General features: G+C 50.1%; 1 protein-coding gene across 1 annotated transcript in view; it reads right to left on the bottom strand.

Annotated features, from left to right (window-relative positions):
- Positions 1-8,443: 8,443 nt before the first annotated feature.
- Positions 8,444-13,207, bottom strand: part of Hcn4 (hyperpolarization activated cyclic nucleotide gated potassium channel 4) — a 39,149-nt gene continuing 34,385 nt past the window's right edge. Inside the window, exons 5-8 of the mRNA XM_021172516.1 lie at positions 12,361-12,507; positions 12,010-12,250; positions 10,991-11,155; positions 8,444-10,883 (exon numbers count right to left, since the gene is read on the bottom strand). Coding sequence (XP_021028175.1) covers positions 9,430-10,883; positions 10,991-11,155; positions 12,010-12,250; positions 12,361-12,507 — 2,007 coding nt within the window. The 3' untranslated portion in view covers positions 8,444-9,429. The remainder of the gene's footprint in view (positions 10,884-10,990; positions 11,156-12,009; positions 12,251-12,360; positions 12,508-13,207) is intronic.

The following is a 13,207-nucleotide window of genomic DNA, read 5'->3' as shown; positions in this document are numbered from 1 at the left end:
CAGTGCTGGGATACAGTTGGGCACCACCACATCTGGCTCCCAGTGCTGGGATACAGTTGGGCACGTCCACATCTGGCTTTAATTAACTCTCATGTTACTCTTCAGTTCATCTGCTCTATCCCAGTACCGAAAGTGCAGTGCTAGTTGTCAGTTATTTCTGTTGACTTGTCTGCTTCTTTCAGGTTTACTTCATGCATTTGAGGGGTGTGTATTTTTATAAATGTTATATTTTTTATTGGTTACCCATTTTCATAAAATATCCTTTGTCTTTGGCAATAATTCTGCCTTAAAGTGTCTTCAGCATTAGAGTGACACTCTGGTCTTCTACTGGCTGTTGTTTTACCTGGTATATCTTACACATTTTTTCTTTTCAACTTAGTGATATATTTGAGGATAATATATATCTGTCTCTTGTAGACAGCATGCAGCTAGGTCATGGGTTTTTTATCCTCTCTGTAAGCCTTTTACCTTTAATTTGAATGTTTAGTCTATTCACATGCAATGCATTTACTGATAAGATAGAAGTTACATCTGGCATATTCTTATTTGATTTCTCTATATCTTGCTTTTTAAAATAATTTCATCACTGATTCTGGCTTTTTCACTCCCCAGATATTTTCTACTGTGTCATTTTAGTTATCTGGTCAGAAAACACAAATCGCTAAAAAAATTGGCAAGTTGGTCATCAGCAAAATTAAAGTATTTGACCTTTGACAGACATAAATAAGAAAATAAAAAGGTAGACCACAAACTTAGAGAAAATAATTCCCAAACAACTATTTTATCAAGTACTTATATGTTGAATATTTTAGTTATAATTCAACCATAAGGAAATGGAGGGTTTGTGAGAGACAATTGTGTAAACATTTAAATAAGCATTTGTTACCACAGAGCATATATATTGGTGGAAAACAGATGCTGAAAATGACACCCAGCATCTTTAGTCCTTCTGGAAATGCAAACTGAAAGCAGAGTTTACATGGCATACCTCTGGAGCTGATACATACATGGCAGTTGATTGCAAGCGTAAGGAGATGAAGTGACTAGGAAGCTCGGATAATTGCTGATAGAAATGCAAGCAGCCCTTCCACTTTGGAAAATAAAATTACAAATATATTAATCATATGACTCAGGAGAATCATTGCTGGGTATTTATAATCAACAAAAACTTATATTCATTTTGAAACAATTAGAAGAATACGTTTTTAAGTGTTCTCACCACAAAAAAATATGACATATGAAGTAATACATGCTCATTAGCTCAATTTAGCCAGCTCATTAAGTACATATTTCAATGCATCATGTTGCGTATGATAATTTGTATTTGCCAACTTAAGTGTTTTAAAAATCCACACTCCTATGTCTTGAACAGAGATATTCATACTAACTTTATTCTTTTTTTTTAAAGATTTATTTATTTTATGTATGTGAGTATACTGTAGCTGTCTTCAGACACACCAGAAGAGGGCATCAGATCCCATTCCAGATGGTTGTGAGCCACCATGTGGTTGCTGGGAATTGAACTCAGGACCTCTGGAAGAGCAGTCAGTGCTCTTAACCACTGAGCCATCTCTCCAGCCCCCAACTTTATTCTCAATAGGCAACAATGAAAACAGCCTAGTTGTTCATCGATGAATAAACAAATCCTGACCAAGCCATACAAGGAAACTCAGCACAGCATCCCATGGGCAGAGCTCAAAAGTCCTGGGCTAAGGGAAGAACATCAGGCAGGCATGGACTGAGTGCTTCTGAGTCCACTTACATGAAATCTCAGAAGCATCGAAACATGAGGGCTACAATAGCAGGCTGCTGGGAACCAAGTAAGAGGAAGGAACTGAAGAGGGTGGGAGGGGGGTCGTGGAAATGTTCTGACTCGAATTGTAGAGGTGGTTGTAAGATCTCATTGTCTCCACACTTAAAATTGATGAATTTTGCTGCCTATGAATTATACCTCAATAGGAAGCATCGATAAAGTTAGCAATAGTAACAAAACCATGAGAAGCTAGAAACAAATCCGATGAACTGTAAAACCTGATGAAGACCAATATAAACCCATATTAAAAGAACTGGCCAAGATGTTCAAAGCTGGTGTACTAGTGAGTGTTAACTATCAACTTGACACAGGCAACCGGAATCACCTGGGAAGAATCGTAGTGGAAAATTACACAGATTGGGTTGTTCTGTGCTCATGTTCTTGGGAGATTGCCTTGACTGTTAACTAATGTTGGAAGATGCAGGGCATCATGGGTGGGGCCGATCCCTGAACAGGGAGTCCTGAGCAGTATGAAGGGAGAAAATGTGCTGAGATTAAGCAGTAAATCAAGACCCGTGTGTCTGTTCTCTCTCCACTCTTGACTGTGGGTGTGACACTTGACTTCAAGTCCCTGCCTTGACTTCCCTGTAGTAATCGACCGTAACCCGGAAGTGTGAGGCAAACAAGCCCTTCCTCCCTGATGTTGCTTTTAGTTGATTATTTCATCACCACAACAGATAGAAACTTGACAACTGGAAAGTATTCCAGGTCCCTAGTCTACATATACATGTACAACCTCTTTTGTAGTTATGTTGTGGCCCTATGGCGATAGAGTAGGAAAGAAAGCGACTGAAGAACAGAAGATCAGAGTATGAGAGATGTCTTAGGCAAAGAAGGCACTAGGGAAGTTTCTAGAATTTGAAATATATTAACAAATGTAAACTTCATTTTAATATAGAAAGCATCTGCTTATCAAAACAGATAAGAGGAGAGGGAGGGAAGGAGGAGGGAAGAAAAGGAGATGGAGGGGGAAGGAGGGAGAGAGAGAGCATGATACCAATCACACATAGAAAGAGGATATTTGTGACACATAGTTAATAAAGAATTTATTGTATTTTCCTAATATGTGTAAAAGTCCTACAAATCAACAAAAAGACAAATGACAAATAGAAAATGGAACAAGACTCATAAATTCATATTTCTCAGAAGTAAAAACACAAATTAGTATATGAACAAAGTATATGGCAAATTAGTATATGAACAGAGACCCAGTGTTACTAGTAATTAGAGTTTTGCTCATTAAAACACAATTATTAGCACTAGGCTGGGGAGAGGAAGAAGCCTGATGACTCCCGCGTTATTGGCAAGAATGTGGAGCAAGAATAACTCATACCCTGCAGGTGGGAGTGTAAGTTGTTTGAACTACTTAAACAAGTTGGCATTATCTCATAAAAAGAAGATTAATTTGCCAGTAACTGCTCCACTACTGGATATGGAGCCTAGAGACAGTTCAGCAGGAACCTCGCAACTGGGAGCTTTTGGAACAGCGGTGTCTGCAAGCGTGAGAACCTGACTTGCCTTTCCCATCTCCAGACTGGAGCCCTACACAGGTGAAACAAAGAAGAGACCACAGCACCCCACAGTGATAATATCAAATGTACAACACAATGGCAAATTCGTTTAACAACTGTTTTAAAACCAAGAATTCCGGACTGGTGAGATGGCTCAGTGGGTAAGAGCACCCGACTGCTCTTCCGAAGGTCCGGAGTTCAAATCCCAGCAACCACATGGTGGCTCACAACCATCCGTAACGAGATCTGACTCCCTCTTCTGGAGTGTCTGAAGACAGCTACAGTGTACTTACATATAATAAATAAATAAATAAATCTTAAAAAAAAAGAATTCAGTGAACTACAGAGCTTAGAGGAGTGTGGCCCACCCAACCACAGGCAATAAAAAGACACTTCTTCTTACTGTAACAGGGCTTACGCTGTCCAGACTGGCCTCAAGCTGGCTATATGGCTGCCCTTGACCCCTAGCCCCTCTGCCTCCACCTCCTGAGTACTGGGGTTATAGGCATGTGCCACCATGCCTGGTCTTACGCAGTGCTGGGGGTGGAACCCAGAGATTTATACATTATAGGCAAGTACTCTGCCAACTGAGAGATATCCTCAAACCTGTAGATCCTTATTATAGAGAAATTTAAAACAGTAACAAAACTAACAAACACACAGAGACTTCTTTCACATGCAGACATTCTGGGCAATATTGATAACAAAATCCTTCACCTCTCCGAGCAGCTACTTCTAATTCAACTCCTCGCCCTGTGTACACAACCAAATACATTATACAGAGACCTGATTTCTGTAAAAGGGAATGGATGCTAGCTCTCAGATATGCGATTCTGCCTGGAGAAGCATAGCCACTGACAACCACAGAGACGCTTTCAAAGGTGCTCTTTATGTTCTGTTTCTTAAACTAGGTGAGTGGTAAGAGGCTAGTGTTGTTAATATCTTCATATGAAATGTGTCTTCTGCCTACCTGAAATATTCCACCTTCAAGAGAAAGAGAATTAGAGAAATAAAATCAACGGGGTCAGAGCAGGGGGGTTAGCAGGGGCAGAGGTCAGCAGGAGAATGCTCTGTGCCTCACTGGGGGCTGTAAGCAGCAGAGAGTAGAAGAGCCTAGTCCATTAGAAGAGGATGAAGCCCCAGCCAAGGCTGAGGGAATAGGGAGCCCGGGTTAAGAGAACGTGTGGGAGGCTTTTGTCTACAAAGAGGGGAAAGCCCTGGGTATGGTGAGGTTGCCCTGGAAGGGCGCATGGAGTGACAAGAGAAGAGCCCAAGACCAGAGGCCCATCAGCACCAACCTTTGGGAAGAAGAGGAACTCTTACAGCTGAGTCTAGGTTAAGTAGGGAGAGTGGGGACCCCAACTCTGGGAGAACCTGACCAATGGGGTCTGACACTGAAGAGAACCACAAGACCAGGCATGGACATCAGTCCTGGTCTCTCCGGTGTGGACTAGAGGACTGGCTCAGAGCCTTTCCCAGGAAGGAGAACTGGAAGCCACGTTGCTAGGGAGGGAGAAGTGACTTCCAGGGTAAGAAGTGAGGGCAGAGAGTTGAGGCCGCCCTTAGGACATTCTGCTGAAGACAGCAACACCTAGCTCTCAGGATGGACAGTCTCCAGGGAGCATTCTAAGTCATTCAGATTTTCTTTGGAATGGCCTGGTGCAGACCTATGACCTCAACTGTTCAAGAGGAGGCTGAGGCAAGAGGATCTGCATGTCAAAACTTGCCTGGGCTACAGACTGAACTCAAGGCCAGCCTGAGTAACTTAGCAAGACCGGTCTCAAGAAACAATGCAGAGGATGTAGCTCAGCATGGTACAGCACTTGCCTGGTTTATAAGAGGCCCTAGGTTTGATACACACACCCACCCACACACACACACACAATTTGAATTTTCCAGTCTAGTTTAGTGCCACTGAGGCCTCAGAGTAATCTTGGGCCGTCTCATCTTTCTGATTGCCAGAACAAGAGCTGTCCCGTGGGGCTGAAGCTTGTCGGGGAGGTGGTGTTTTTAGATTTGGTGAGAGGGGAATATTTCACCACTGGCTCTTTAGAATTGTTAGTCAATGGTAAGGAAAATAAACCAACCACTGTTTTCACTGTGGGTCTTCAGTTCTATGCAGACCACCACTCCGTGTTATCATTGTCCCACCCTGCCTCTGCTTGCCCCGTGCACAGGGGCAAGGCCTCAGTCTCCTGCTGAGTATAATCCAGCTCTATCCACTCTGGATGATGGGCATCCAGTGAGCACCAGCTCTGAGCCTCACACCTCTTTCCTGTGGCTCACTGTCATTCAGGCTTTTGACTTTAGAGTTGGTGAGAGAACGAAATGAGACAACAGGAAAGCACCCAGGGCCTAACATACAGTAGGCACTTACTACCTGCCCCTATGAAGTCTAGGAACAAAACAGCTGGTGTAACCACCCATGTCAGTTTGAGACCTGCCTCTAATTCCACCTCACCCTACCCCACCTATGAAGGCTCCCCCTCCCGCCCCCGCCCAGCCCCAGAGGCCACTTCCACCAGAGGCCACTGTGATCCAGCCTAGGCTGCCCCCACAGCAGCTGAGTTTAGCCCCGCCTATATCATGTCAGTGGGGTCCCCAAGGAAGCTCTGCCACCTGGCCACAGGGGGCAGTTGTCATGGGGATGCTGGGCATGCCGAGCTGTCTGCTTAGCAACAGGACTCCCAGGCCTGTCACCACGGAAACAGCCTAGGCAAGCAGTGATGGGGAACAACTGGCCAGGTTCCCCCGCTCTTTCCAGAGGCAATCCCCCTCTTTACGCAGGCAGGATGGTATTCCCCCACCAACCAGGAAGCTGAAGACTGCTCTTCCAACCCCAGACACCTGCCCTAACTATCAAGGTCCAAGGGCCTGTGGGAGCCCTTTGTAGCCAAAGGTTAGGTACAAGAGTGTGAGGGAGAAGTTGGTGCCACACCACCTGCTAGTACCAGGCCTGACCTTGGACTGCTAGAGCCCCACATCTGCCCTCCATCCACTGGTGCCTATGATGCTCTCCTCACAACTGCTCACCTGCTGCCCCCAGCTAATCGTCCTCTCCTGAGGGCCTGTCTGCAGCAAGAGAGTGTGTCGCCTGCTCAGCATTTAGCTGGTTGGAGATCATGTATCAGGTACTGGCCTCCTCCTCCTCTTCGAGGACTGTGGAGCTGTGGCAGAGGCAGGGAACAGGGCCTGCATCAGGGTCCTTCCGCCTTCACACATTGCATGGGAGCGTGAGGCCTGACTACAGAGAGATGTGTACCTGCGTCCAACCTGTTGGGGGTGAGATGGTGTATCCCCAGTGTCATGTGTGAAGGCGGAAGGACACATGACACTGGGGATACACCATCTCACCCCCAACAGGTTGGACGCAGGTACACATCTCTCTGTAGTCAGGCCTCACGCTCCCATGCACAGTTCTGCATATAACTCAACTCCACGTTTCTGTGATGGGGGGAGGCTCATGCACGTGTGCTCACAGCTGCTCAAGGGGCAGTGTCCCGCTCCCACCCCCACATCCTCACTGGAGGCTCCAGGTTTCCCTGTGAACCTCACCACTCCATCTCTGACCCCCCCCAAATAAGGCGGCATTTGCTGTAATTTTTTTATTTAAATAAAATATACAAGACGGTGTGTTTGACCGTTTTTCTGTTTTAAAAGTGGAAGATTTGAAAATTGCTTGTAGAGGTTGTGGGGTGGAAGGTCCTATGGACTGGACCTGGCCTCTCCATAGTCACCAAGGAGTTTGCCAGTGTGTCGGTGTTTATAAAATGCATGTATCAGTAGAGAAGGGCGGCTAGGCCAGGCCTGTTGACAAGAGACCCCTCACTCCTTATCCCAGACCCCAGCTCCTCTCCTATTCCTCAAGGATGGACTGCAGGTTCTGTGGAGTCCAGCTGGCTCCCTAAGCTCCCTTCCTTGGGGGACAGAACACAGGTCTAAAGACTGCCTCAGTCTGGGAGGCTTCTCCCATCCCTGTATAATCTAGGGTTCCTGCAGATTTTCTAGGGCACCAGGGACTTCACCCTTTCTTTCCCTGCAAGCCATCCACAAAGGATTCCCTGTGGCACCCCAGGGCCAAACCTGCTCATGCCACCCTTCTGGCTGCTGCATGGGGATGACAGGCATGGTAGAACCAGCCCTCTCACTTGCATGGGCATCAGAGTCCTACCTGCTCCAACCCATGGATAGGGAAGCTGCTGGTTGTGCCTCCACCAGGGTCCTGAGAATCTGCTTCTAGTTCAGGGCCAAAGCCACAGATCAGCTTAGCCTCTCATCCGAGGTCTCCATCCTCTATGTCTCCCCCAGAGGCCCTGCCCCACATCTCAACATCACTGCAGTAACCTCTCCTATGCACTCTCTCCTCTAATTCCTTTCTTTACCCACACTTCCCATATCCCAAGGCCTGACTCAAGCCCACCACTGGCCACGCACCTTCCTCCAGCCATGATGGAGGCCCAGCCACCTCCTGAGTCCTGAGAGTTTTAAGTCTTGGAGCCCTCAGCTAAAGTCCCCTGGGCTCTCATCATAGTTCACTGGAGCAATGGGCTAAGTTTATGGGGGGGGGGTGAAGAAACATGATTTATTGAGCACCTACTATGCTGTGTGCCAGGCACTGGGCTGGGCGTTTCACATCTTTTTCTTATCTGGTTCTCACTGGTCATTGTGAGGCAGTTCCATAGTTCTTATTTTACTAATGAGGGAACAGAAAGGTCAGATAACTTGCCCAAGGCCACACAGCTAAGAAGTGGCAGAACTGGGAATTGAACTGAAGTCTGACTGCCACCAAGCTCCCATCTCTTCCTCCTGCACTTTGCCTAGGGACCAAAAGCTAGGGCTCTACCAAACACTGTTTTCTGATGGGAGGAATACAGGCTTTAACCTTAGGGAGGTTGATTTGCAGCTCAGACCAGACCAGCTCTGCCACTCCTGGTCATGTGATTCTAATCAACCCTCGGTTTCCTCACCTGTGAAATGGGAGAAACCAGAATCACCCCCCCCCCCCAGGCTGGGGGGTCAAGTCTCCACTGGACCAAAGGTCTCCCCTCCCATTGCTGTTAGGCATGACCATCCTCTGGAGCCCTGGACCCCCCCCCCCCCCCAGTCTGTGGGTGTGTATAACCAGTGCTTGGCACAGAACAGACTCAATAAATAGACGTTCCCCTCCCCTCCCATTGTACAGCTGGAGAAACTTCGGGCCACAGAGGTGACAGGTGTGCTTGAAGCCCTGGGAGGTGAAAGGCTCGGCCTGGAGTCTTCCCCTTCCATGGGACTAGAGGTTGGGCTAGAACTGGATTGCAGCCCAGAGATGGGGAAAGAGGGTCTGCTGCAAGGTTCCAGGGGTCCCCTTCCCTGAGGGCTGGGAGAGAGAACTTCCCCCAGAGCCTGCAGTGCCCAGCCTGCGGGCCACAGCAGATTGCTGGATGTAAGGTGACCTGGGTGTCCTGGCAACATGGGATTAAACTAGACTGCACACGCATGTGCACACATGGAAGCTGATATCTACACGGCTCTACAGAGCACTACATAGCTATACATAGACACATCTTACATACATATACATATTCATATACATATCTTGCTACGTTTACAGTAGAAAAAAAAAAAAAGCAAGGCCCTCAAGGGCCCTGTGTGTCCCAAGGGACTTGGGCGCAGGAGGCTCCTGGGAACACACTCCAGGGCAGCCCCCAGCAGAGTGGGCTCCAAGTTCACAGCCAAGGAACTGATTGATGGTAGGTAGCTCTTGCTCTACAGAACAATACAATGACAGGTCTGTGCTAGGACCCAAACATGGGTCACCCCACCCCTGCCCTGTCCCCAGAGACCCTGCCTGTCTTCCTTTGGCTGTTGCCTTTGGGCCTTGTCTGCTCCCCCCTCCCTCCCTCCCTCTCTCCCTCTAGTGCTGAGTATTAAAATAGTCTATAAAAGCAAGTGACCAAAAATCTATAGCTCTAAGAATACCTGGTTATTTTCTGCTGTCTTTTTGTTTTTCTGGGGTATGGTTTTTTTTTTAATGGTTATTATTGTTGTTGGTATATCTCCTAATCACAGTTAAACCTGAAGGAAGAAAGGAGCAAGAAAAAGAAGAGGGAGGGAGGGCCCAGCTCATAAATTAGACGGCAGTTTGGAGCGTACTGGCTCAGACCTAGCGCCAGGTTCCCTCTGGGGTGCAGCAGTCAGAGGGGGCCCTCCAGAAGAGGCGGCTCTTGCCCCAAACAAAGAAAGTGGGGGTGGCAAAGAACCTGAGGATGTCTTCCGAGGCAAAGTGACATGCTGGCCTGGGATGGCACCATATGGCCTTCCAGGAGGCCCAAGGCCCCCACTACTCCCACTGCCACCCCCAGCTCTGGGGTAGAGTGAGAAGGCAGCCACCGACTCCCCTGAGGAGTGAGGCGAGGCCCTGCGGAGAGTCTGTGCCCCATCCTGGGGGAGGGCTGGCTGAGAGGCTGAGATGAGCTTCAGGTCCTGTGTGAGGCGGCCTGGGGTGAGGGGTGGTGTGCCCCTGCGCTGTGGGACCTGGGGAGGCGGAGGGCTGGATGCAGGTGGCAGGAGCAGGGAACCATGGGAGCCAGAGGCCCGGGGTGGGGCACTCGGGAAAGTTCTTGGGGGCCCCGGGCTGTGGCCCGGAGGGCTGAGGCCTCCTCGGGGGGTAAAGGCTACAGGAGAAGCCCCTCCAGAGGCCCCTGCCATGAAGGATGGTCGCTCAGGCCGTGGGGGTGTCTCTGGTGTACTAGGTGGACCAGCTGCCAGACCTAGGGACAACTCTCCAGGAGGCTGGCCCAGCTGCCCAGGGCTGGATGATGGTGACCTGGAGGAGGGTGGGGGCGGCAAGAAGTGCTCCAGGAGTCCTAGGCCTCCTCGGGCCCCAGGCAGTGGGGGTGGTGGCTGGGCAGCCTGTGGAGAGCGAGCGCCTGGTTGCAGTGGGGTGAGCAGCGGGGAGTCAGAGGATGACAGGGAGCCACCCAGCGCCTTGTGAAAGTGGCCGAACCCAGTGGTGGCAGCGGCAGTGGAGGTGGAGGGAGTGGGGGCTGGTGGGGAACCGCAGGCTCCTGGAGGTGGAGAAGAGCTAGAGGAGGGCAGGAGAGGGCTCAATCCAGGAGGTGCAGAGAATCCAGCCAGCTGTTGGATGTGGAAGGAGGATGAAGATGGTGTGTCCACCTGTGAGGGGCTGCTGGCGGGTGAAGCAGAGCCCAGAGCTGAAGGGATCAAGGACTGCAGCCTCCTTGGGTGCCTCGGTGTCTGTCCAGCCCCAAGGTTGCCCAGCCCAGGTCCGGGAGGGGGCCGGAAGATGGCGGCAGGCAGGCGGGGGTGGTGTGTGAGGGCTATGGCCACCGAAGTAGTAGCAGCAGCAGCCTGCAGTGGCGCCTGGATCAGTGGGGTCCATATAACAGGCGTGGGGGTTGGGGTGGCTGAGGCGGCAGCCTGGACGCGGTGAGCACAGTGGGCCATCTCACGGTCATGCCGCACGATCTGCTGGATGATCTCGTTCTCCTGGTAGTTGAAGACGCCTGAGTTGAGGTCGTGCTGCACCTTGTGGAGGAGGATGGAGTTCTTCTTGCCTGAGCCATAGAACAAGAGCCAGACACTCAGGCCACGCCCAGGAAAGGAGACTTGGAGTCTGCATGCTTGCCGCCCTGCCCTCCCGCCTGCACATCCTGCCCCTCACCTATGCGGTCCAGGCGGTCCAGCGCAACCGTCTCGAAGGCCCTCCGCATCATGGGATATTCCTCCAGCACCTCGTTGAAGTTGTCCACGCTCAGTGAGTAGAGGCGGCAGTAAGTATCCGCTCTCACGCTGGCTGTGCGCCGGCCTCGGGTCAGCAAGCAGATCTCTGTGGGCACAGTAAGGCATAGGGTCAATCCAACACGAAACTTCCAGGCCTCCCAGAGCTGCATGATCCTGACCTTGGTCTCCACTGGTGGTTGGTACAATGAACTCACTAGGCTGCCTGCTAGGTTGTAGTCATACTGGGTACCAGCAGCACCCCTGTCAACTGGGTGTCAAGTTGTTTCTCTCTCTGGGGCCAACCCCCATCCAATGGACAAAATGCATGTGCCCACCCCATATTCCTAGGCGGAACTCCTGGTCTCAAGGTGATCTGGTACTTAGAGGTGGGGCTTTGGGAGGTGATTCATACCTTTATAGAAGAGGCTAGAGAAGGGGCAGGTCAGATGGCTCAGCAGTATGGCACTTCCGGGCCAAGTCTGATAACGTGAGTTGGATACCCAGGACCCAAGGAGAGACTTGGCTGCCCAAGTTGTGCCCTAACCTCTACATGGTCATGGTGGTATGTGGGAATAGGTAGTTATGGTTGGGTATATGCAGGCTCAGGCATACACGCAAATATAATAGAAGAAGCTAAGGAAGCAACACAAGTGCTCTTCCTGCCATGTGAGACAACAAAACCACAACAGTCTACCACGAAGAGAACCCTCAATGGAACCCACCACGCTTGCACCCTGGTCTGTGACTCCCAGCCTCCAGAGCTAAGAATCCAATTTCTATGGTTTATAAGCCACCAGTCTTAAGTACTCTACTAAAGCAAACTGCACAGACAGACACCCCTATACTGGGCTCACAGATGCTGTGGCTATGAAAGGTCCCTCCAAGCTTCTGATCTTAGGGTATCCCTCTAGCTTAGCTCCCAGTCACCCATGTTCTCCTGGGGCCCCCTGGCTGTCTCACCTCCAAAATAGGAGCCATCAGCCAGCTTGGTCTCTTTGTTGCCCTTAGTGAGCACACTGACCACGCCGTGCTGGATAAAGTACATCTTCTTGCCGATGGTGCCTTCGCGGATGATGTAATCCCCAGGCTGGAAGACTTCGAAACGCAACTTGGTCAGCATGGATGTCACAAAGTTGGGATCTGCGTTGGCAAACAGTGGCATGGATGCCACCAGCTTTCGGCAGTTAAAGTTGATGATCTCCTGCTCCACAGACAGCACGGGTTGGGACACAAAGAAAGAAGAGGGTCAGGGAACTGTGTGCCAGCGAGGCCTAGCACTGCCACCACCCACCCAAGCTGTCTGCAGCTCACCTCTCGAAGTGGCTCACTCAGCTCACCCAGGATGCTCTCCTCATCAAACATCTTGCCTTGGTAGCGGTGTTCATAGTAGTCATGGATGCGCTGTCGGGTGTCAGGCGGGAGCTTGTGGAAAGACATGTACTGCTCCACCTGTTTATACTGAGATGGGGGAGAGAGACAGGAGTCACCTCCAGGCACCCCAGGCTGGTAGCCAGAGGCACACTCCAACCCTGGGGCTTTCTTAGCTAACTTGGGCTCAATGTAATGTAAGCACATGGTACCCAAAATAATGGTCCTGACTCCCAGCTCTGCGGGGTGATGGAGGTAGGGAGAAAAGGAAGGAGGCTTCCATCCATGGTTGGTCCTCACCATGCCCAAAACTATAAAGATGAGTGGAAACAGGGCTGTCTATAGCCACATACAGACTAATGACTGGGGGGGGGGGGTGAACGAGTTTCCTCTAAGCATATTGGAGTTACCAACTCCTGCCAGGAGAAATAGGCCCAGTAACAGACAGAGCTGCAGTGGGGCAGAATACAGGAAGTGCAAGTAAGAACACCTGACTCTTTGCAAGCTGTGTCTGTAGATAGATATGGCCTCAGCTGAGACCTTGAGGTTTGGTGGTGGTGGTGGTAGTGGTGATGGTGGTGGTGGTGGTTTTCTTTTTGTTTTTTTGACACAGGGTTTCTCTCTGTAGAGTCCTGGATGTTCTGCCTGGAACTCACTTTGTAGACCAGGCTTGCCTCCAGCTCATGAAGATCTGCCTGTCTGCCTCTCTGCCTCTCTGCCTCTCTGCCTCTCTGCCTCTCTGCCTCTCTGCCTCTCTGCCTCTCTGCCTCTCTGCCTCTCTGCCTCTCTA

This window comes from Mus caroli, chromosome 9, assembly GCF_900094665.2.
Source record: "Mus caroli chromosome 9, CAROLI_EIJ_v1.1, whole genome shotgun sequence".
Lineage (NCBI taxonomy): Eukaryota > Metazoa > Chordata > Mammalia > Rodentia > Muridae > Mus > Mus caroli.
The sequence above is the reverse complement of the archived record's forward strand: the minus strand, read 5'-3'. Positions and strand labels throughout refer to the sequence as shown.